The 25,667-nt window shown below is 40.1% G+C and overlaps 1 protein-coding gene across 2 annotated transcripts in view; it reads right to left on the bottom strand.

Moving 5' to 3' along the window:
* The window catches only part of LOC140467312 (semaphorin-3D-like), an 89,073-nt gene that overhangs the window by 33,719 nt on the left and 29,687 nt on the right, over positions 1-25,667 (bottom strand). For both annotated transcript variants that reach the window (XM_072563590.1, XM_072563589.1), the window contains exons 5-7: positions 19,173-19,266; positions 6,433-6,561; positions 4,042-4,184 (exon numbers count right to left, since the gene is read on the bottom strand). In XM_072563590.1, the coding sequence (XP_072419691.1) occupies positions 4,042-4,184; positions 6,433-6,561; positions 19,173-19,266 (366 nt within the window). The remainder of the gene's footprint in view (positions 1-4,041; positions 4,185-6,432; positions 6,562-19,172; positions 19,267-25,667) is intronic.

Here is a 25,667-nt window from a genome sequence, read left to right on the forward strand (position 1 = left end):
TTTGATCTTCTCAGTTGGCACCCAGTCCAGAAACGTGAGATAGGTTTAGAACACAGGAGATTGACAGGAGATCTAACTGGAGTGCATGAAATTATGAGAGACCTATGGAATGGACAGGGAAGACTGCTTTCCTGCAACCCCAGGGAGATCAAAATTTGAATAGTATCAAGTTTAAGTAATTGATAGAAAGATTAGAGTGGATTTGATAGTGGGAATTCACTGCCTGCAAGAATCACAGAGACAGAAATTGTCATTATATTTAAAAAAACACTTTGATATGGATTTAAAGTTGCTGTAAACTATAAGGCTACAAACCAAACTCTGCAAAGTTGGATTATGTTAATTATTTGTGACTCATATCCATGATGGGCCAAATAGTCTTCTTGTATGCTAGTATTCTTTTAATGTTCATACGAATTTTACACTGTCCTCCCCCACCTCAGTACCCAGTTGGATTATTTGAAGGTGGAGGCGTGTAAAGTAAAGCAAGTAGGCAATATATTGCTTTCCCATAAATACTGAATTTATGGGGTTGGATGTGTGTTTGAGTGAGGGCTAGACAGCCTGCACACAGCCCCTCCTCCCCTTAGTCCTAATTAATGGTCAGTTTGGACATTGTTCTGCTCGGGCGTGGCATAGACTCAAGGTGGGAAGGAAAGTGCCCATCAGGTAATCCCTCCCCGAGATTATATCATCCTGTCTATGTCTCCTCCAGCCTCAAGAGTCATACCCGTACATCCCTTAACTTGGTCACTGGAGTCTCCAGTACCAAACAATCAAAATGTCCTAATTTAAGTGCTGAAGGGCAGAAATCTGTACCTGAAGTTATTAAGGTTCCTTCCAGGGTATTATCCCTGTGAGGCACTTTAAAGACAGTGAAGTGCCGACCAACTACGCAGTGTGTAGACAAAAACTTTCCACCAACATTCCCCGCCACAACCCTCCCTCCCCCGTAAAATTCATTTCTATGTTTTTATGAAGTATGGATAGAATTTCTCATAATCCTCCATGACATTTGAGATCATTGGCCAGTAACAACATGAAATCAAGTTTTACTTTCAGTATTTTACAGCTCCATATTTTTTACTTAAAATTTTCCAGAAGCTCATCATTTTAATAACTACTCCAGAATCTGAACAATGGTAGGATTCTGTCTCTTCACTGTGATCCCGCAAGGCTCCACTGACATGTGGAAACACTTTAAAACATCACGAATAACTTACATGGCAGGGCGCTGACCCTTCACTAGCCTTTGGTGGAGTTTCAAGTTTAGTACATAAATCTCTCCAGGTTCCTTTCTATCTGCCTGTGGAATACTACTTGAAACAACATATCAGTCATGGAAGCATTTCTATGACAGCAGGCGGCTTTTAAAAGGACAGCTGACATCCAAGAGGAGAGACAGAAAAGGAAGCCGAAGACCTGTATTTAAAATTTAGAATGGCTTAGATTTTGATGTTATTCTTGAATTATAAATACATTTTTATATTAATCTGAAGATATTATTAGAAGAAACTAAATCTGCACTTAGCTCCTTCAGAAAGCAATTATTATTGTATAGACTGACAGAACGCAGAGTTTTCTAGATTGTCACTAAAGATAGATTTTGTCCAAGGCTGAAATTAATTAACAGACTCAAATGTCAGTTTGAGTTCAATTTCCTGAGCAAAATTTGACACAAGTTCAAGTGGAAATCTACTTTACTTTGTCAGAACATTTCAAATTCCAAGAAATATTCAGGCAGCTTTGTATACTGGATTGTTTTATATAACAACATAAGCAGGAATGTTTCTTATTGGCAATCCTGAACATTATATACTCATTTAATGCTATTCTTCTGAACCCATTACTCCCCCTAGTTTAACACCACACCATCATGAAAAACATTATCTCTAAAATATTTTGGAGTTACCCTTGATTCACAATGTTACTCTACAGGATCTTATTTTACTGTGTAAATGGGCTTCTGCCCTTTTTGTGTAGCTTGGAACATGACACCAGTTGAATTCTGGGTCTTGATTTGACAGAATTCTGAGATATAGTGCCCTCATGGCTCAGTTTTTAAATACAAATAGCCTTTTGGCAGTGAGGCTAGAAGCACTGCCAGGGACTGGGAGCTGAGCACAGGTGACAAAGGCAAGTGTTAGCCATTTGGGAAACGAAAATCAATTAATTTCACGGTTTGTTATCTTGGAAGAGGTTTACCGTGGTTTCTGTGACAGAGCAGCGAATATCAGACATTAAATGTAAGGTTTACATGTTAGGCTGTGTGTTAGACTCTGAAGCTGTGATCAGGTTCAAGTTGATAATGATGGTTCTTTATCACAAAGTTCACAATTTCCAGTCTGTTGTATTTGAAGTGCTTTGGATGGTTTATACAACTATAATAAAGTATTGTATACATTGTCATCCTTGTTTCTTTCCCTCTATTATTAAATTTTCAATCCAGTTAATTTCACTTTTACTTTCACTCTCACAATCTTAACTTGCAACTGAAATCTTTCTTTTGTTTCCTTTCGAAGCAGAGGTAATGGAAGTGACCCTATGGGATCTGAAGTAAAAATATGCAGTTATTAGTCTCTCAGTGGCTATTGATGTGATGCAGCCCAAGATTATAATGGAAGACAGATATGTGTCTGCTGAAGTTAATCTATTTTTGGAAATTGGATGACATCGTAATTCAAAGGGAAAATTATTCAGATGAGCAGATGGCTCAGCAAAAATGAGGTTGAAAGCTAATATATTCATTGACAGTACATCCAAGTTTCTGCTAATATTTTACACATTTTTGTATTTGCAAAAAGGAGGAGAATCTTATTAAATGTACAAAACGATAAACAAAAATTAAGTCACATTCTGGCATGCCAAATATAAGGTGGCTTTTATTAAAAAATGGTGGATTCCATACTTTATAAATCTCAAGCAAGTCACAAATGGAGAAGGAGATTAAAGGTTGTTGTGGGTTAACACAATATCAATCCAAAATAAAATAGTGAAAGTCTTCGCATGGTACCGACTTTTGTGTGAGATGAGTTTGAGCTGATTTTACACATTTTCTGCTTGGACCCGGCCTATATCTCACACATTGTGATGAAACATTTGTTGGGATGTTACTCATGCCCCTCTACACATTAACAGCACAGAGGTAGAACGAGTAGAAAGTGTCAAGCTGTTGGGAGTGGTCATCAACAACAAGCCTTCTTGGACTCTTCATGCGGATGCACTGGTTACAAAGGTCCAACAATGCCTCTTCTTCCTCAAGCAGCTGAGAAAATTTGGCATGACGGCGAATACCCTTGCCAACCTTTATTGGTGCACCATTGAGAGCATTCTGTCTGGATGTATCACTACCTGGTATGGCAACTTACCATTCAACATCAGAAATGGTTACAGAGTGTGGTGAACTTGGCCCGGACAATCACAAAGGCCAACCTCCCATCTATAGAATCCATCTACCAAGGCCTGCTGTCAAGGAAAGGCTGACAGCATTCTTAAAGATCCATCCCACCTTGGCAATGCTTTTCTATCATCGGGGAGAAGGTACAGAAGCCTGAACACATGCACCAGCCGCTTTCGAAACGATTTCTACCGTACGGTTGTTAGGGTACTGAATGGACTCACAAACTCTTAACGCTCGCCTGTACTTGTGTTTTTGTTTCCTTCCGTTGTTTACCTATTATTTACTTATCTATCCTATTTAACTATGTGATCTGCCTGTATTACTCGCAAGACAAAGCTTTTCACTGTGCCTCGGTACACGTGACAATAAATTCAATTCAATTCAATTCAATTAACGTTACATATTTGCAGAGGGTGCCATGGATTGCTCAAGTTGGGAATGGAAGAATTCAAAAGAGATGTTTTACTTGGTTAGTTTTTGGACTAATTATTGGGAAAATAGAGAAGTTTTAATCTGGATTAGGTTGCCATAAGGATCATTTTACAAAACCTGAGAGAAACATTTATGGTTTGAAAAAAGAACAAATTGGTCCATGTCTCCACACAAGAAGAAAAAAAATCCTGATAATTTTTCAAACCAACCTTACAAACTCTTGCTACTCTCGAGTAAATGGCCTTCTCAGTGCTTGTAGCATCGAATGCAGTTTCTCTTAAAAATATATATATTTTATCATCATCTTCATTGGAGGTGTCAGAGATGGGATACATTCCGATAAACTTGGGATCTAAAAAATGTAAATAATAAGTATAACGTCAGTTAATTTAGTCTAATTCCAAAAAAAGCTTCAAAAAATTCTGTTATTCAGAATTAATTTGCTAAAAAAAGCCATCTTTCTATTCATTTTCAGCAGTCCGTTTGGTAGTCATGCAACTATTAATGAATGACTGAACATATGGTCAACATAGAAACATAGAGAATGTGAACAGGAGTAGGCCATTCGACCCTTTGAGCCTATTCCAATATTCATTATGATAATGTTTGATCATCCTACTCAGTGCCTTGTTCCCACTTTCACTCCATACCTTTAATCCCTTTTTTCACTAAGAACTATACCTAACTCCTCCATGAGTATATTCAATGTTTTGGCCTTAGATATTTTCTGTAGCAGAGAATTCCACAGGCTCACCATTCTACTGGTGAAGAAATTTCTACTCATCTCAGTCCTGAATAGCCTACCACATGTCCTTAGTCTCTGGCCTCTGGTTCTAACTCCCTGGTCACGGGGAATATCCTCCCTAAATTTACCCTATCTAATCCCATTGAAAGTTTATAGGTATCTATGAGATTTCTTCTAAACTCCTGTGAATATAATCCTAACTGATCCCCTCTCTCTTCATACATCAGTTTGGCCACCCCAAGAATCAGTCTGGTAAACTTTGTTGCACTCCTCCCATTGCCAGAACATTCTTTCTCAGATCAGGAGACCAAAATCACACACAATGCTCCAGATACGGTCTCACCAAAGCTCTGCACTATTGTAGCAAGACATCCTCAAGGCAAACTAACTCTCATTCTCCAAGTTCACGATATTCTCTCCACTCCCAGGCAAAGACATCAGACCCCCAAGCACTCTATTTCCCCATTTTCTCTTTCCAGGCTCCATACCTGACATCTAATAGTATGTCTTTTCTCTGGGCTGAAGTGTCACTTGGAATTACTTTACCAGACTTGTTGCTCTCCTAGTTCTGTATATATTGGAGATTAGAGTTGAGAGTGTGGTTGCTGGAAAAACACAGCAGGTCAGGCAGCATCCGAGGAGTAGGAGAATCAAGCCTTTCATCCTGATAAAGTGCTTTTGCCCGATACGTTTATTCTCCTGCTCCTCGGATACTGTTATGCTTTACAAGCACCACACTCTCGGCTCTCCCAGTTCTGTTTACTGATCCCTACGGAGTTGGCTCTCACTCAGGTCTGGCCATTGGCCCAGTTCTTTTAAGCATGCTGTAGTCATAAATTCCGGCTTCCCTCAATCCCACTGGGCCCAGCTTTAAATTGTTTTCGCTGTCCAGTTCTAGTGTCATATTCCAATCCTGCATGACATTCCAGTCGCCTTGATCAGCAGTTTTTCTTTCTCACAGTCCAAGCCCTGGACTGAAGCTTGTTCTCAATGTGTGCCTAACTCCCAAACTCCCACTCAATTCCCATTGTATCAAATTCTGGTCATCTACTCCATCCTAGATAACAGGCCAAGGAGAGCCAAGTTAATTTATTGGGAAATGACCTTATCCTGCTCCCAAATCTTATAGGAGGTTAGAAAAAAAAAGAAGAGAATGTGAGGCATGAAGCAAAGGAACAGAAAAAGAGAAGACGAAATAAGTAAGAAAAGAAGAGAGTGGAAAGGAAGTGAAGAACTTTAGGCCTTGATTTCTTTCTATCAGGTAAATCAACAAATTGAATATAGATGAATTTGTATAAACAGTGCCTTCAAGTACATTATTGCAGCTATCTTCAAAAGAGGTGATTTCCTTAATTAATAAATATGCAGTTGGAATTCTTAGAGTTAGCTACAGGAATTCCATGCAATACGTAAAAGCAATGTCAGAATAATGCAAAGGTGTTTGAGTGCATTCTGAAATGCTTCATTTTGTATCCATGGAAAATTCATCAGAATTGAGCAACTGGATGATCTAATATGTGGGCAGAGTCCAGCATTTCTAGAATTCCCAATGCTTGTCAAACATTAGGAGAAGGAGATGAATTGTTGTTAAGTCTTTGTCATTATAACATATAGATACATGAAGTCAATTTTCTCGAGGTATCAAGGATTCACCATCTGAGTTAGACCTCCAAGCAAAGTACAGAAATGCCTCTTCCATGCAAGTCTGCTACAGCTTGTTGCAGGCTGCGAAACAAAGCTGAAGCTTCAGAACCTAATATACAATTTTAAACGTTTTAAGGACTTTTTTGATGCCAAAGCTGTTTGCCAAACACACTCAAACTGTTAACATGCAGTGTTCCTTAGTCTCACATACCACTTAGCCAAAGGGGATTGTTGTGTTCTGTGCGGATATATTGATTTTCTAGATGATGGATTGGGGAGCGAAATAGAGCAGTGTCTCTTCCAAGAAAGTCAGAAGATGTCCCAGCGTAGAGATATTCATCTGTAGATTGAAAATTAAATGGACAAGTTTAGAATGTCAGCATTAAAGGCAGGGGTTTCAAACTTAAACAACAGGTGTCTGTCATGTCATTTGCAACAACTATGGTTCCATTTTCCTCTTTCTACTATTTTGCTGACTTAATATTTACATTGAGTAAAGTTCTGACAGGGTTAATGTTGCATTAAACTGCACCTGATCTGATTTTATCACAAGGACGTGTGTAGGAAAAACTAGAACAGTTCTGGATCACAAAGGAGACAGTATTATCATCTCGGTCTCCTCATAATCTTTGTAATAATGTCTATCATTATCAATGTAACTGTGATCATGCAATAAGTTACGAGAGCTTCTTCTTGCTCAAATACATAATGGATTTCTTCTACCACACCAGACAAAGAAGGCCCTGTAGATACCAAACTAAAAGGAGAATAGTGGCAGAAAACCCACTTGACTCTGGCTAGAGCAGACAACATAGTCAGAATTTAATGATTTAATGTAGCTGCACTATCACAGCAATAACCTCCACTTGAGCTGGGCAGAGAATTAATTTTAACCACAAAAATTATTGGTGAAAAAAGGTTTTTCAGAATATCATACCTGTGCAGGCTTTTGTTTTACTGCTGGAGATATGTTATTAATATTTATGCTTCAATAACATACACATATCTATGCAGTGAATGGAGATTTCTCATGGAGATTTCCTCACAGCCTGGGGGCTTGAATCATCTTTTGCCACTCAGATACTTTGTGTAATATATAAGTAACTTTTACAGTGACATCTATAAACTTTTTTTAAAATGCTAGATCAACTGTATATTAGATTTCCATTCTAATAAAAGACTCAGGAAAAGATACACAACATGCACTTTCACTGAACCACAGCATTAAAACTAAAAGTTAAATAGTCTGAAATTGGAGAACATATGTAGCTTCATTTGCATTTACTTTGCAATACTATCTTGTGTAATACCAGTATTCAAAAACAAACCTCTTTTCAATGAATTGATTCCTCAGGAGAGTTTGGGGATACAACACACTAGTATGGTCCAGACTTCCACATGCAATGCACCATTTGAGTTAACTAAGGGTTAGGATTACAGAATTGTCCCCGTAATGAAATTGTTGGGGGAATATTCAGAAAGAACAAAGGAAGTCAATAAGTTTTCTTTCAGTGATTCATTGCTTGTGCAAGTGAGATGGACCTTGTATTTTGCAATACCAGTTAATTGGATTTCCAAGAGCCACAGGCCACAAAATATCATATCTATATAAATTGTAATTTCAGCAAATCATGAAATTTGAGGAATAGCGTGTGTAATTTATTAATCTGCAGCAGACTCATGAGTACCTTGCAAATCAACTGATCTGGTTGCATGACAAAAACACCGCATTTGCTGAAAATATCCTTTTGTTGATATTTTTAAATGTGTTTTTAACTGGTTTTAAAAGTTTACCATATATTGACCAGAGGAAATGTCAGCATTAAAGGCAGAGTTTCAATGTGACTACATACACTAGCCAGACAATCCTACCTGTGTATTTCCCTGAGGGAATGTTTCCACTTCTGTTATTGTGTAGGGGATACAGTTGTCACGTTCATTTATAAAAGCAGGAGATTCTTGCCTGCAATGTACTTGCTTCACATTTCCAGCAAACCATTGAGCAAAAGAATGATGTTGAAAGACAAATAAAATCTGAGCGATGTTGATTAATTTTACAAAATACTTTGGCATGTATAACAAAGGCGGATCAACATACCGACATAGAAATTATTATGTGCAGCGTGAATCAGCTTCCCTCTTTTCAAACTACCCAGTAGGTCACAGTTAAGAGTTAAATCTTTTTTTTGCTAATGGTTTTCAGTCGAAATAACAATGAGCCACTTACAAGGTCTTCTTGAGTAAAAGAAAGAGCAATTTTATTATGTGCTAACTCCAAGAAAAATATCAAAGAAATTATGTCAAACATATGGTCTTCTAACCGTACTGAGTCACTCAATCACTCATTCACATACATACATTAAATTAAATATAGATAGCTTGTTGGAAATGTTGTTGCTGAAACTGTGAAGCCAGTACATTGCAGGCAAGAATTTCCTGCTTTTATTAACAAACCTGACAACTGTATCCCCTACAGAATAACAGAAGTGGAAACATCCCTCAGAACAATACACAGGAAGAGCTGTCTGACTAGAAAATGTAGTGACATTGAAAATCTGTTCATGAACATTTCCTCTGGTCAATATCTGGTAAAATTTTAAACTTAGTTAAAAGCAAATTTAATGACGTCATCGAAGAGGAATCTTCAGCAATTATGGTGATGTTGCCATGCAACCAGTTAAATTTGATTTGCAAGGTAATCCACAGTCTGCTGAAGACTAATAAACAAAAATGATGTTAAACTAACAGCCATGATGTGCAGGAGCCAGTGTGGGACTGGGGTGGACATAGTTTAAAAATCGTACAACACCAGGTTATAGTCCAACAGATTCATTTAAAAGCATTAGCTTTCAGAGCGCTGTTTCTACATCTGTGCTTCCAAATAAACCGGTTGCACTATAACCTGGTGTTCTGTGATTTTTAACATTAAAATAATATGCAACTTAAGGACACCCAAGAGACTCTAAGTGTAAGTGTTTAAACTGAGATCACAGTTGATTGTTTGACTTCTCAGACTGTCAGCAGCAATGCTCAAAATACTGCACATGGGATAGCAAGCCAATCCACACCTGCAAATGTCCTGTGAAAAGTCAATCACTGAGTGACCAATGGAGACCAATTCATGAGAGAGATAAAAATCTATAAGGAGTTGCTCCTGCAATCAGAGTTTCTATCACTTCTGTGCAGGTTGTTCCATCATTTATAAATTTCCCATCTCGCGCTCTTGCTGCTTCACAAAAGACAGAATGTGTGACGGAAGGATCAGCAAGGGGTGGAGAGAAGGAACCTGTGATTAGATTAGCCAGTGGAGTTATTCTGGATGGTCCTGGGTCCACTCTGTGTACCAGAGTCACAAGGGGCATGAACAATAGGGTATTCAGAGAGGAGACAACTGAAAGGGACTGGGCTCAAATATTGTCCTGGCGGGAGTGAAATGAGCCTGAGTGCCATCCAGACCAGCCATGGGGATAGAACACATGTGACAGCTGGACAGGGGAGTGGGTGTGGAGGGGAAGCAATGCCCCATGGTGAATATTGTTTAATCCACTAATGATTGGGTAAGTATCGCAGCTTTTAAGTGTGGTGGACATTTACCCAACACCATCCTGGTTTATTGGAATTTATAACCATTCAGTTTTCAAAATGCTGATAGGAGAGAACATTTTCTGTTTAGTTGAGGCAATCAATATGACTTATGTTAATCATTCTTTGTGTACAGAGCACAGAATAAAAAGAGGTAGATGATCTCCAAAATTCTTACAAAGTCAGCATCCTGCATTCAATTTTTACAAATGTTTTCAGGAAGGTATTTACAAATTAGCTACAGAAGTACTGGCCTGGATTTTCCAATGGCTAGACAGTTGTTTCTCCTGCATTGATGGGAGTAGCGTTAATGGACTCAGTGGAATCACCATCACAGCGCACTCCAAAGGAACTGGACACGAAATTGAAGATTCCACTGATGAAATCCCTGCTTCCATTTAAATCAGAGAATTCAGAGGGCTTATCTGGCTCACCCCTCTCTGAATACCTTATTGCTCCATGCTCCTGTAAATCTGCTGCATGGTGGGCCCAGAGATTCACTGATGTAAATAGTTACTCAGAAAATGTATGCAACAACTGGCGTTTGAGCTTTCTTATTGAAATAAATCCCTCAAAAACAATTCAAATACAGAAGGCAATGTGACAACATGACTGCACCATCTGATGAAGGAGATGATGAGAATGACAATAGACAATAGATGCAGGAGTAGGCCATTCTGCCCTTCGAGCCTGCACCGCCATTCAATATGATCATGGCTGATCATTCCCAATCAGTATCCTGTTCCAGCCTTATCTCCATAACCCTTGACTCCACTATCTTTAAGAGCTCTATCCAATTCTTTCTTAAATGAATCCAGAGACTGGGCCTCCACTGCCCTCTGGGGCAGAGCATTCCACACAGCCACCACTCTCTGGGTGAAGTAGTTTCTCCTCATCTCTGTCCTAAATGGTCTACCCCGTATTTTTAAGTTGTGTCCTCTGGTTCGGCACTCCCCCATCAGCGGAAATATGTTTCCTCCTGCCAGAAAGGGGAAGCCTACAGATTGAGACAGAGAGTGTCCTGGTGTTTCAGTTCTTAAATATAGCTCTGCCCTCTGTCAAAGCAGTTCTTTAAAATACCAACTTGTTTATGTACTTCCTGCCTATAGGCAATGTTTACTGTTCAGCATTTGAAAAATTCTCATGTTGATGCAAATAACCACCACAACCATCTCCCTTCATGTTAGGTATGATTCCCATCAGCACAGAGTTTTTCCCTGATGTCCTGGAGCTGAGATGACTGACCTCCAACAACTGCAACTATTTTCCTATGGGCCAAGTATGACTCCAACCCGAACAGAGTTTGCCTTCTGATATCCATTGATTCCATTTGTCATGCCTCCTTGATGCCACATTTGGTCAAATGCAGCCTTAATTTTAAGGGCTATCATTCTCACCTCTGGAATTCAGCTCTTTTGTCCATGGTTGAAACAAAGCTGCAATGAGGTCAGGAGCTGAGTGGCCCTAGCGAAATCCAAACTGGGCATCACTGAGCAGGTTGTTGCTGACCAGGTGCTGCCTGGTCACAATATTGATGACATCTTCCATCGCTTTACGGATGATCGAGAGTAGACTGATGGGGCGGTAATTGGATGAGTTGGGTTTTTCCTGCTTTTTGTGTACAGGACATACCTGGTCAATTTTTCACATTGTCAGATAGATACCAGTGTTTTAACTACACTGGAAAAGCATGGCTAGGGGAGCGGCAAGTTCTGGAACACAAGTCATCAGTACCATTGCCAGAATGTTGTCCAGGGCCAATAGCCTTTGCAGTATCCAATGCCTCGAACCATTTCTTGATGTCACGTGGAGTGAATCGAATTGCCTGAAAGCTGGTACCTGTGATACTGGGGATCATTGGAGGAGGCCAAGATGAATCATCCACTTGGCATTTCTGGCTGAAAATTGCCATGAATGTTTCAGCCTTATCTTTTGCACTGATGTGTTGGACTCTTCCATCATTGAGGATGAGAATATTTGTGGAGCCTTTTCCTCTAGTGAGCTGTTTAATTGGCCACTGCCATTCACAACTGGATATGGCACAACTGTAGATTTTAGATCTAATCCATTGGTTGTGGGATCACTTAGCTCTGTCTATCACTTGCTGCTTTTGCTATTTGGCACACAAGTAGACCTGGTTGTTAGCTTCATCTGGTTGGACATCTCATTTTTAGGTATGCATAGTGCTGCTGCTACCATGCCCTCCTGCTCTCTCCATTGTATGAGGGTTAATCCCCTGGCTTGATGGTAGAAGTATGGTATGTTCTTCCTTCTTGTTGGTTCACTCACCTTTGCTGCAGACCCAGTCTAGCACTTGTGTCTTTTCGGACCTGACCAGAGTAATCAGTAGTACTGCTTCCAAGCCACTCTTGGTGGGGGACATTGAAATCTCCCACCCACAGTATACAGGTATTATATGTCCTTGTCACCCTCAGTGATTCCTTCCAAGTATTGTTCAACATGGAGGAGTACTGGTTCATCAGCAGAAAAAGGATGGTGTGTGTAATCAGCAGAATATTTGCTTGCCTGTGTTTAACCTGAGGCCATGAGAGTGAATGGGGTCCAGAGGCAATGTCGAGGACTCTCAGGGACATTTCTATCCTGACTGTAGACCACTGTGCCTCGACTTCTTCTTGGTCTGTCCTGCTGGTAAACCAGGACGTATCCAGGGATAGTGATTGCAGTGTCTGGGACATTGTCTATAAAAGGTATGATCTATGAGTATGATGACGTCAGGCTGCCACTTGACAAGTCTGTGAGCCAGCTCTCTCAATTTTCACACAGATGTTAGTAAGGAGAGCTCCACAGATTCGGCAGAGTGTTTCTATCATTGTCCTTTATGGTGCCTAGGTCAATGCCAGATGATCAGTCTGGTTTCATTTCTTCATTGAGACTTTGTAGCAATTGATACAACTGAGTGGCTTATTAGGCCACTTGAGTGAACAATTGAGAGTCAACCAGATTGCTGTAGCCCTGGAGTTATATGTAGGCCAGGCAACATAAGGATGGCACAGTTCCTTCCCTGAATGCCAAAGATTCTTTGAAAGTACCTCCCAAACTTGCATTCTCTGCTTCCAGGAGAGAATAGGGGCAGTAGGTATATAGGAATATCATCATCTTCCAAGTTATTCTCCAAGTCACCATTCAGACTAAGAATTTGTAACAGCATTCCTGCATCATCTTGAATAAAATTCTTGGACTCCCGAATGGACCTGTTGGCACCATAACACTTTGTTTCACAGATTCAAACTCCAGCAGTTCATGTAGATGGTTTGGCACTTCCTTCTCAAGGCAATGAATGACCTGTAATGATTGCTAGTTCTGATGTAGAAACCATTATCCCAAGACTGAATTTGTAAACAATGGGGCGGCATAGTGGTTTAGTGGTTAACACTGCTGCCTCACAGCATCAGGGACTGGGGTTCAAATCCCACCTTGGGCCACTGTCTGTGTGGAGTTTGCACATTCTGCCTGTGTCTGCATGGGTTTCCTCCGCGTGCTCTGGTTCCCTCCCAAAATCCAAAGATGTGAAGATCAAGTGAATTGGCCGTGGGAAATTGCCCATAGCATTAGGTCCGTTAGTCAGGGTAAAATGTAGGAGAATGGGTCTGGGTGGGTTCCTCTTTGGAAGGTCGGTGTGGACTGATTGGAGCAAATGGCTTGTTTTCACACTGTAGGGAATCTAATCTAATCTAATAAAAACATGGCAATGCAGGAAAACCTCAATGCTTACAGATAAAATGCAAACTAAAAGCATTTTTGACCACTGAACAATCTTGTGAGATATAAAATCTTAACAGAAGTTAAATCATAACTTAAGAAAATTGTTGTAGAAAATGAGTTTTGACCTCCTGGTGTTCATTGTGTAAACAATGAATGGTTAGTTTAGTTTATGGTGGGAAAAGTTAGTGTTAAAGCTGCAAAACATTTTATTTCCTACCATCAAAATCGGATGACGTTTCTCAAGTCTACTGTTATGTTGCCAAATTAAAATTTTTTTGTATGGCAGTAAAAACCTTGGGAAATAGCATTCCAATAATTTGAAAGTCCTGCTCATTTTCAGATAGTTTTGTATTACTTATCATGTTACAACTAGAAGACAGATTATTATTTAATTTACTAACTGTAAATATCACACTCTTAACATTTTACAATTTTCTAAACCTAGATTATTAATTTGATACAAGATAATAAAAAAAGCACACCAATTAACATCCCATTTTCCAATCAGCACATTAAGCATTAAATGTTACCAGACGCAAGCAATGTTATTCTCATTAAACGGGTCAAAGACAGAACTGTACAATTGGATTCTGTGTGACTGGAAAATCCCTTTTGTGTGAGCTGGGAGCAAGGTTAATGTTCCTAAAATCATAGCACATCCAAAAAAAACATACAGCTTGATTAGATGCACAGTAGTTCTTCTTTACTGAGTTGAAATATGCATCCAACAACTTCATCCAAAGTTCAGTTGGCAACCTTGTTAGCATGCTCCCAACTGAGCCTTGCAGATGAGAAACTTTACTAAGTTTTCAGTTAGTTGATCTCAACTTTAATGGTGCACAATTGGCATCAGTATTCCTGAGCTGAGAGAAAAAAAACAGGCAAAATCTGTTGTAATTTATATTCAGTGACAATCCATCAGCCAATGGAATGTTAACATGTGGGAGATTCAGATGAAGGCAAACAAATTGCTTCCATTGGCAGGAGATTTTGTGGTTATAGAAACTAAATTGAAGATCTTTGATGAAAAAGCCAAGAGTGAGATGTATCAATTTTTTTTCTTCTTTGGAGATGTGAGAGAGATTTGTTTCAGTGTGTGATCGCTTTGAACTTCTTAGCGCATGCCTGAACAGATGCCATATAATACTATTAGCTGCTGAAGCCCTTATCCATACCTTTGTTAAATCAGTCAATTCCTAAGGGCTCCTGGCTGACCTCCCATTTTGCACCTTCCAGAAATTTGAGATCATCCCAAACTCTCTGTTCCATGTTCTAAGTTAAAGTAATCCATCATCCTTTAATGTTCACTGACCTACATAAACTCTGGATGTGGCAACCTTTTCAATTTTATACTCGCCTCCTTGTTGTCAAAGACTTTAGCCATTCTTCCTCCACTTCTCCACCTCTATAACCTTCCAAGATCCCTGCTCGCTTCCAATTCTGACCTCTTACACATCCCCGACTTTCTTCCCTTCTCCAATTGTACACATGCCTGTAGCAACATTGGCAATAGCAGTAGCTCCCTCCTCAAATCTCTCTGCCTCTCTTATTCTTGCACCTCCTCCATGGTGCTCTTCAAAACAATCCACTTTCACCTTTCCTAATCCTGCCTCCTTTGGACTGGTGTGTTTAATTATGCACATTTTATTTATTAAAGGTGATTTACAAATACAAGTTGTTGTACGACTCAGTGATGGGATCTTGGCTGAGATTTTCTCCCCAGTCCTCAAGAACAAATAACCTGCACTCATTGCCCAGCTTATAAGTGAGGAATAGGCTATTTGTTTGAAGTTATATTAATAGAACTAAAGTAAATCTATTCACTGAATCAAGCTGTTTCCATTATTGGCAGTGATGATTAACTTCATGTAACTATGACTAGCCAACAATGTTCAGGTCAGAATTATAGCAACAACAACAACAAGAGACCAAAAGGCAAGAAAATTATTTTTTATTTACTGGGCTACTTAAAATGGAACTTCAAATTCAGTGGATGCAAAGTTGCTAGTTCTTTCCCCAAACAACATTTCCAAACTTTAAAAGCAAAATCTCACAAAGTTCTTCCCTCATCCTTTTACTCATGAATTTATAAGTCTCCTCTTCACAAGCAGAATGTTTCAATTATTTGTTTACTTTTATGAGGAACTTACTTCCTATTTTATCCACATGTTTCTTGAAAAGCCATCTGGATGCAAAGAGATTTCCATGACTCTCAAAATTGTTACAGCATGGAAGGAGGCCGTTTGGTTCATTATGTCTGCACCAGATCTCCAAATACGCAACTCATCTGGTGCCAACCAATGGCCACCTCTCTTGCACGTTCTTCACTATCAGATACCAGCTCTTATTGAAATGGAAATAACAGGATCCTTTGTAACAGAGGCTACGATGGGTTGTGACAACAAGTCAAATGCTAGATGTGTTTGTATAACCTTTCTTAGCCATTTTAACTGAGGAGGCAAATTCCTTCATTAAAATCGGAGACAGAGGAGTGAAACAAGAAATGAATTAAGCATACACATGATTATGTATGAAAGATCCAGGTGAATTCAGCCACAGTTTCTTGGCTAAAGTCTTTTCTACTCTAGTAACTTATCTTATAACAAATAACATAAAATAATTGTATTCAAGCTTCAGCTTCAGACATAATCAGTGCATTGAATTTTCATTCAGGGTCAAGAGTCCAACATGAGAAATTTTTTGGCATCTGACCTACATATGTTATGGAAACAATTGCTGCTAATTTAAACTATCTGGTCAATTAAAGGCCAGAGAGCAAGTTCACGTGGATATTACTTGTCATGGATTAGCCAAGCTTGAAGGTTATCCAGATCTAGAATAAAAGAGCAGGAAAATAATGCTGATAAAGAAATATTGGCTCTGCTACAATTGGAGTACTGTGAGCAGTTATGGTCATCACATTATAGGATTGATATGACTGCAGTAGAAAGACTGCAGAGGAGATTTACCAGGATATTGCCTGGGCTGAAGAGTCTGAGCTACAAGAAAAGATTGGATAACCTGGGGTTGTTTTCTTTGTAGCATTAAAGGATGAGAGGGGGATAATTTGAGATGTATAAGGTTATGAAGGATATAGATAGGATGGATAGAAAGCACTTTTTCCTTCATTAGTAGAGAGGGCAATAACCAGGGAGCATAGATGTAAGGTAAGAGGGAGTTGAGGAGAAACTTTTTCACTCAGGGAATGGTGGGAATCTCAAACTTATTGCCGAAAATGGTGGGTTGAGTGAGAAATTCTCAAAATGTTTAAGCTGTGTTTAGGTATTTATTTGTCTTGTTGTAGCCTCCAGGTTAATGGGGCCAAGAGCTGATAAATGGGATTAGCGTAGTCAGAAAAACCTCCAGAAAAAGCTGGAAAAGCTCAGCACGTGTGGAGAGAAATCAGAGTTAATGTTTGAGATCAAGTGACCCTTCCTCGGAGTTTGGTTTGTTTCTGATTTACAGAATCAGCAGTGCTTCCGGTTTTTATTTTGTGCAGTCAGATCTTTATGGAGTTGCATGCATATGAAGGGCCATCTGTGCTATAAATATCTATGAGTCTTGCTGGATATGGACAAAGGCTGCTTCATTATATGAGAATTTTCAAACGGAATTGTTTGCACTGTTACTGGGGATTTGTGCCAATTCAATCGTGTGTGAATTCCAGGTCAATGTAATAGGAAATCTTGTTTCAACATTACTGTAACTAGCAAAGATATTGTGAGAGTTTAAGCAATCTTAAAAAGTTGTTCTGTTAGGAAACAAGCTGTAATTTAGGAGAAGCCAGTCTGACGTATTATTTACCCACTTGCATACAATTATCTACAAACTCTAAGATGCAATGAAATTATGATTTTTATTCTTTTCAGTAATTACTGACTAAGCTTTGTAGGGAGACAGTTCATATGCAAGGCATGATATAAATATGGTCAGGCAGTTGGTAATCATATGATTAACTGTAGCCACATGTAGTTTTACCATCGTGGCAGCTCCATATTGATATCCTTAGACTTGATATTCCACAATGGAGCTTCTTTGTGTAATGTAGCGTTCAATCCATGATATCCTTCACTGCAAATGGCTGAATACTTTGCTGACCCACAGATTAAGAACATACGCAAAAACACAAACAGATGTTTGAGGACATGTAGATGAAAATAATCTAAACTGCCCTGTGCCATTACAGGAGAAAACATTTTCAAATTGTTCCTTCTAAGCCAGATGAAAAATATCTAAAAGTTACAGAGAAATTACGATAAATTGAATAACAGGACATCCAACCACAAAATTGCATTAAACAAAGCTGAGCAGTCTCTACGTACCTTTATTTGTCAACAATCACACTCATGTCCAAAAAAATCCCAACTCAGTTAATACACGAGAAATGTCTTTGTTTATGATTTATTCTCACCTTACAATGGCCCAATCTTGTACAGTTAAAAACATTAAAAAATGGGAGTAAAGTCTGGAAATGTTTTCTGCTTAGCATACCATATTTGGATATAGTCCACTATGTTGTTAATGCATCCAAACATACCTTTTGTGTATTTGTTCTGCCAGGCAAAATCCTGAGGTATTTCCACACTGTTTGTGACTTCAGCTAGAGAACTGGGCAGCTGAGCAGACAGGAATTCATTGGCGCTTAAGGATAATTAACTTCCTCAGGTTTCTTGATTGTAGAATGTACTGCATCTACGATTGCCTCATCATTTCCACTGTGCAAAATGTTGTATAAGGTTCCATGATTGTCTCTGTTAGAATTTCCACATCAGCTTTTTGAAAACGAACGAAAAGAGCCTCTTTGCTGGGGTGGTGATCCACATCCCACTTCATTCCATGCCCATTACCATCTTCCATCATTTTCTTGAATAGGAGTGTGGCCTCCAGAACAGTTGAGTGGTATTTCTGCTTCTTATCCATGACCTTGATAACCTGAGAGATTAGCAGTTGTCAATAGTGGGGTTTTAATCCAGCTTTCTACTTGTCTGTAGTGTTGGGGGAAAGAGTGTCATCCCAATATCTTTTGAGGCTTGCGTAGTGTTGGTGCATTGGGCTGTTATCTGTAACAATGAAAATCTTCTTTTACTTCCATTGGTCCTCTTTGCTGAAGAGAATGCCCGCTGCAGAACAGTTGACAAACTTCAATGGTGGAATCTCCCATTCATTATCAATACCCACTTTTCACACTGGACCACAGTTTTCTTTTTGCTGTATCAACTTCACTTTTTCTCCATTCTGCAAGACTTTTAACTTTTTCCACATGGCTTAAATATCCTTTCACACGGAGATCTCAATGTCAATAACAACTTGTCCAAAGCTCCATAATGTTATACTCTAGCATATCCTAATGCCACTCCAGCTAATCCAGAGTTATAAATCTGCAATGTTATCTTATCATAGTCATCATATCATTGGATTTGCTATTTTTCCAGCATTAATGGCTGACAACTTCACCACTATTGGAATTTCAAGTAATCCAAATTTGACTCATTGCAATTTCATTGTAGTTTTTGTATTAAATCTATTAGCTGTATCAACCTGCACTCATGTGACCAACCTGAATGTACACTAAGTAGTTGTTTAAGTTTTACTGAAAACAGAAATGCGTTCAATATCATTGGCCGTTCAAGTCCTCAGCTGCCTTACCTACGAGAGCTGATGCAAAGGGTTGAATGGGGTCATAAGGACATTTCAGTGTTCCAGGCTCCAGACTTCTAAGGTCAAGCTTCAATGAAAGGTCCTGTCAGTAAAGTCACAAGAAATTGGAGATCAGACCCAACCAAAGATAATATTTAGTATTCTGTACAATACAGTCATGGTAGTCATCCAAGCATGTTTTATGAGTGGCTAAAAAGCTTAAGAGAGGGCTTTTCACTAATTCCAAAATAAAACATGTTAAAACAATTTTTATGAAAATTAGTCGATCGCTTGGAATGTAACTCTTGGGGGAAAGGCTATTAACCACATATTATTAATCACTGTCAGAGCCAATAGGATTACCAGCATTTAATATCTTATCAGTAAATGCATCTTCATTGCATTTTGAGTTTCTGTTTTCTGCATCCCATCACCAGTAACCCCTAGCTGACCGAGTGAGTGGGAGAAACAGAAGTGCTTAGCACTATTACATAAAGCAGATCTAAGGATAGGCAGTTGAACAATTCCCATTCTTTTTTGACTGGTGCAACAAATGAGTTTCAATGTAGTCAAGTGTTTCAAATCCACAGCATAAATCATAGTCTGTTTATTAAATATTTTTAATGATTAGGTACATATACTTAGTATCCACTGAACTTTCAAGTGTAAAGACAAAGTAAACATTACTGTTTGTCTCTCAGGTTTCATCCATCGGCAAGATGTCATTCAAATTTGACAGTTTGAGGAATACAAGGTGTCAAGAAATTGAAAAGAATAAAATGCTAGCCTGTTTGGAGCTAAGCAAAAGACAATTTGATATTGCTGATGTTGCTCCAATGCTCTCTGCTCAATATGGAAAGAAAGAAGGAAGAAAAATGGCTTTAATGGCATCTGAAACAGAAAATTTCTTGGATCACAAAAACTGCCAGCTAAGAGCACAGGAACAGGAATAACCCACTTAGCTCTTTCATCTTGTTCCAAATGTTCAATTCGATCATTGCTGAACTGTGCCTCAACTCCGTAAATCTGCAATTGTTCCATATGACTCGACAACCAAATCTAACAAAATTCTATCTTGCACAACCTTGAAAATTTCAAGTGACCTATCCTCAGCAACCTTTCAGAGAGTGGGTGTGGAGATTTTCATTAGCTTTTGGCTGGAAGCAAAATCTCTGACTTCGCTCGTTAATTGATTGGCTTGAATTTTAAGATTGTGCTTGTCTGTTCTGCATGCACAACAAAGGAAACAGCTTTGTTGTATCCATCCCAACATATAAATCAAGTTCTGTTTATATCTTGAGTAGATCACACTTGAGAAATGGGATGAAAACTAATTTGGTATATCCTGTCACCTTTACTTAATTGTTGAGTCATTTCAGTCAATGTGTGTTTTACCTCTACATGGTCAATATTTTTTTGCTGATGGTTATGCCCATAACAGACTGCGGTACTCTAGTTGGGATCCTTCTACGCCAGCCTGTATGACTCGAAGCCGACCGACAGCGCGGCCTCCCAGTCGTTCCTGTCCTCTATCACGGAGGTCCTAGATGACGGAACACGAGAGAGGCTGGACCAGCCGCTATCTCTGGATGAACTGACCAAGGCCCTCGAGTCCTTCGAAAAGAATAAAACTCCCGGAAGCGACAGCTTACCGGTCGAGGTTTATTCCGCTCTTTGGGACTTGATCGGCCAGGACCTGCTGGAGGTGTATGTCAGTATGCTCCGGGCAGGTACCATGAGTGAATCCATGAGGAAAGGCATCATCACCCTCGTCTACAAGCGGAAGGGGGAGAGGGAGGAAATTAGAAATTGGAGACCGATCTCACTGTTAAATGCAGACTACAAAATCCTGTCAAAGGTCATCGCCAACCGGGTCAGGTCTGCTCTGGGATCGGTGATCCACCCGGACCAAACCTGTGCTGTACCGGGCAGGAAGATCTCTGAGAGTCTCGCACTCCTCAGGGATACGATCGCCTACGTGCAGGACAGGGGGGTGGACACCTGCCTCATCAGCCTGGACCAGGAGAAAGCCTTTGACAGGATATCGCATACATATATGAGGGATGTCCTCTCCAAAATGGGCTTTGGGGAGGGAATCGGAAATTGGATCAGACTGCTCTACACCAACATTGTCAGTGCAGTCTCAATCAATGGGTGGGAATCAGATAGCTTCCCTGTAAGATCTGGAGTCAGGCAGGGATGCCCCCTCTCACCCGCCTTGTTTGTGTGTTGCATAGAGCCATTTGCCGAATCCATCAGGAAGGATGCGAGCCTGAGAGGGGTGACTATTCCTGGCAGCGGGGGCCTGCAGGTTAAGGCCTCCCTGTACATGGATGACGTCGCTGTTTTCTGCTCGGATCCGCTGTCCGTGCACAGACTCGTGTGCATCTGCGACCAGTTCGAACGGGCCTCGGGGGCCAAGGTAAACCGAGGCAAGAGCGAGGCCATGCTCTTCGGGAACTGGGCCGACCAATCCTCTATCCCCTTCACCGTCAGGACTGACCACCTGAAGGTGCTGGGTATTTGGTTCGGGGGGGCTGGGGCGTGCGCCAAGACCTGGGAGGAGCGGATCAGGAAGATGAGACAGAAACTAGGCAGATGGGGGCAACGGTCGCTCTCCATCGCGGGAAAAAACCTGGTCATCAGGTGTGAGGTACTCTCAGTATTGCTATATGTGGCACAGGTCTGGCCTATCCCCAGGACCTGTGCCGCCGCAGTCACCCGGGCCATCTTCCAATTCATTTGGAGATCAAAGATGGACCGGGTCCGAAGAGACTCTATGTACAAAGACCGGTGCAATGGGGGAAAAAACACGCCCAATGCCACCCTCACCCTGATGGCCACCTTTGTGTGTTGCTGCATCAAGCTGTGCGTGGATCCCCGGTACGCAAACACCAAGTGTCACTACGTACTGAGGTTCTACCTGTCCCCGGTGTTGCGAAGGATGGGCCTGGCCTCGCTGCCGCGGAACGCTCCGAGTAGTTGGACCGTTCCGTATCACCTGTCCTTCGTGGAGAAATTTATGAGGAAAAACACCTTTGACCACAAGTCCATCAGGAAGTGGTCAGCACGTAGCGTCCTTGAGACCCTTCGGGAAAAGGAGAGGGCGGATCCTGTCGAGCGGTTCCCTGAGCAGACTGTCAAAGCCATTTGGCAGAATGCCTCATCGCCAGAACTTTCCAACAAGCACCAAGACGTGGCTTGGCTGGTGGTGAGAAGGGCTCTGCCTGTGAGATCCTTTATGCACGCCCGGACTCTCTGCCGCACCGCACGCTGCCCTCGAAGTGGCTGCGGGGGGGACGAGACTGTCACACACCTCCTTCTGGAATGTGCCTATGCAGAGGAAGTCTGGAGAGGAATGCAGTGGTGCTTGTCGAGGTTCGTCCCGAGCAGCGCCGTGACGCGGGACTCCGTGCTCTACGGCCTGTTCCCCGGGACTCACACCGAGACGAACATTAACTGCGCCTGGAGGATCATCAACTCGGTGAAGGACGCTCTCTGGGCGGTCCGAAACCTGTTGATCTTCCAGCTGAAGGAGTTGACCCCGACCGAGTGTTGCAGACTGGCACATTCCAAGGTCCAAGACTACGTGTTGAGGGACGCGCTGAAGCTTGGGGCAGCTGCCGCCAAGGCGCGGTGGGGAAAGACCACTGTGTAAGATCGGCCTGCCGAAAGAAGAACAGGGGGCCCATACAGACGTTTTTTTGGGCTCTGCTGATGCCTCAGCCAAATATATGTATATATACAAGATTGAAAAAATGCACAGGATTGTAAAGGACAAGAATAAAGTCGAATCTGTGTTTGTAAATATGGACATATGTATGGCATGATCCAATGTACAGACCATCAAATCATTTATGAATAAAGTATATTTTTGAAATAAAAAAAAACTCTAGTTGGGATCTGACCAAGGCAATGTAAAAATGGAACAATCCCAAACCCTTTGACATAAAGAACAACATTCCATTTAACCTTTGAATTACTTTTGCAACCTGTGAAATTAGGTTTTTGCTATTTCTGTACAATCAAGATCTAAACCTGCTTTTCTCAAATATATATATTAAACTAAAAGGCCTGTTGTTACCTATTTGCTCTCTTCTTCCTTACTGAAATAATGGCATGGGTAGTGGCAATTTTCCAAATGAAAGGCAGAATTTCTGAATCTAGACATCTTTTCAAAATACTGATGAATAAATATTGCCTACTTCTTTTAATACTTTTGAATGGAAATCAATGGATCCAGAGCATTTATGTATCTTCAGACTCATTCTTTTCCTTCTACTGTATTCAAGTTGTGCAAAATGGAAACCTGATGAATCATAGAAAAGGACTGGCAGCAGAATTTTAATAAATGAGAGAGAAGGTGACGACTTGGAGATTGCTGATCTCATCTCCTCAACATCAATATGGCAACTGAAATTTCATTTTGACATTGTAGTGAATTTTAGGACCATCTTTCTCTTTATCTCCATTAGTGACATTATCCATTCTTGTCAGGAAGAATCTGTCTTCTGCTTAATCTTATAAATAGTCTTCCATGATGTACTTCACATGGTTTCATAGTTATCCATCTTTGTGTCTGGTTTATTTTATTCCAGTCAACACTAACTCCTTTAAACACCATGAAAGTTTACCAGCCAGGAATTGCATTTTAGATTAATTATCTCACTTGTCCAGAACTGGGGAAATGAGAGATTTACTGGTGGGATGGTTTATAACAAAGTACATAAACTATTTTTGCACACTGAAGTAAATAAGTATGGTGTGATAGCCATTACGGATGTGGCTGCAGGATGACCAGGATTGGGTCCTAAAAATTAAGAGGTGTAAGACATTCAGGAGGAATAGGAAGTTATGTAAAGATGGAGGGGCAGCTCTGTTAATCAATGATGGCATTTGCGCAATAGTTGCAGATGAACTTGGTAAAGGAGATCAGTTTATTGGAGATGAGGATCAATAATGGAAAGAAGTCACTAGAGGTGCGGTCTACAGGTCACTGAACTGTAACCACAATGTAGGTCAAAGAAGAAATATTGGGTCCTTGTGTTAAAGGGATGGCAATAATCATGTTGACTTTAAGCAATATATAAAATGGGAAACTAAAATTAGGAGTAGCTTGAATGAAGAGTTCATAGAATACTTTTCAGATAGTTTCTTAAAGCAACACATTCTGGAAGCAATCAAAGAACAAGTTATATTAATATTGTGTTATGTAATATAACATGATTAAATAATGACCTCAGAGTGAAAAACATGCCTAGATAGCAGTGACCACAGTATGATTGGACTTTACATCCAGTTTGAAGGGGAGAAGATTGTGTCTGGGACTAGTATTTTTAACTTTAAAAAGGGTATTTAAGGGAGAGTCTCCCTAGTCTTATTAGATATCGGCTCCTCCACCATTAGATAGACCACTAATGATGATGGTTTCACCTGAGGGTCACCACACCTCAGCTGAGGGGAGAAGTTGAGGAAAAAAAACATATAACTGAAGAATAATGAGTGACAGGTCAAATGATTGATCAGAATAATAAAGAACAACAGGGAATCACTTATAGCTCAAACCAGAGGAACCTGTTGTTTTATGACAGGAATCTGGCTACAAGTGAATAAAAAGAAATTTTACAGGTATTTAAAAAAAGGGAAAAGAATATAAGAAACAGGAGCAGGAGTAGGCAATTTGACCATTCAAGCCTGTGCTGCCATTGAATAAAATCAACAACACCAAGAGTAAGTGACTTTTGGCCCTCTAGAAAGTGAAAATGGGGAGTTATTAATAGATAATCAGGAAATGGTGATGAAATGAATGAATGAATATTTACTTCTGAAGACATGGTAGTTAAGTTCACAAACAACACAAAAATAGGAAGGAAAGTATGTTGTGTTGAAGACAAGGTTTTTGCAAACAGATATGGCGAGTTGAATAATGGAGCAAAAACTGGTAAATTAAACATAATATGGAAAATATTAAATTGCTTTCTTTGGCTAGAAGAATGAAAATCAATGTATTATTTAAAGAAAAAATGATAGCAGAATTCAAGGTGTACACAGGTCTAGGCATTCTATTGCATGAGTCACAAAACATGAACATGCAAGTACAGATTTTAATCAAGAAGGCTAATGGGATGTTATTTGATTTGATTTGATTTGCTTATTATTGTCATGTGTACCTGGGTACATTGGAAAGTTTTGTGTTACGTGCAAAACAGGCAGATCATACCATACAAAGTACATAAGGGTAATAGAACAGAGAGAGGAACACAATGTTACAGCTGCAGAGAAAGTGCACAAAGAGCAAGGTCAGCATTAACTTTGAAGTTTGAGAGATCCATTCAGAAGTTTAATAACAATGGGGAAGAAGCTGTTTTTGAATCTGTTAGTATGTGTGATTAAGCATCTATATTTTCTGTCCAATGGAAGAAGTTGGAAGATATTATAACTGGGATGGGATGGGTCTTTGACTGCCTTTCTGAGAGAGCAGCAAGTATTGATGCAATCAATGGA

The sequence above is a fragment of the Chiloscyllium punctatum genome, chromosome 45, assembly GCF_047496795.1.
Source record: "Chiloscyllium punctatum isolate Juve2018m chromosome 45, sChiPun1.3, whole genome shotgun sequence".
NCBI classification, from domain to species: Eukaryota; Metazoa; Chordata; class Chondrichthyes; order Orectolobiformes; family Hemiscylliidae; genus Chiloscyllium; species Chiloscyllium punctatum.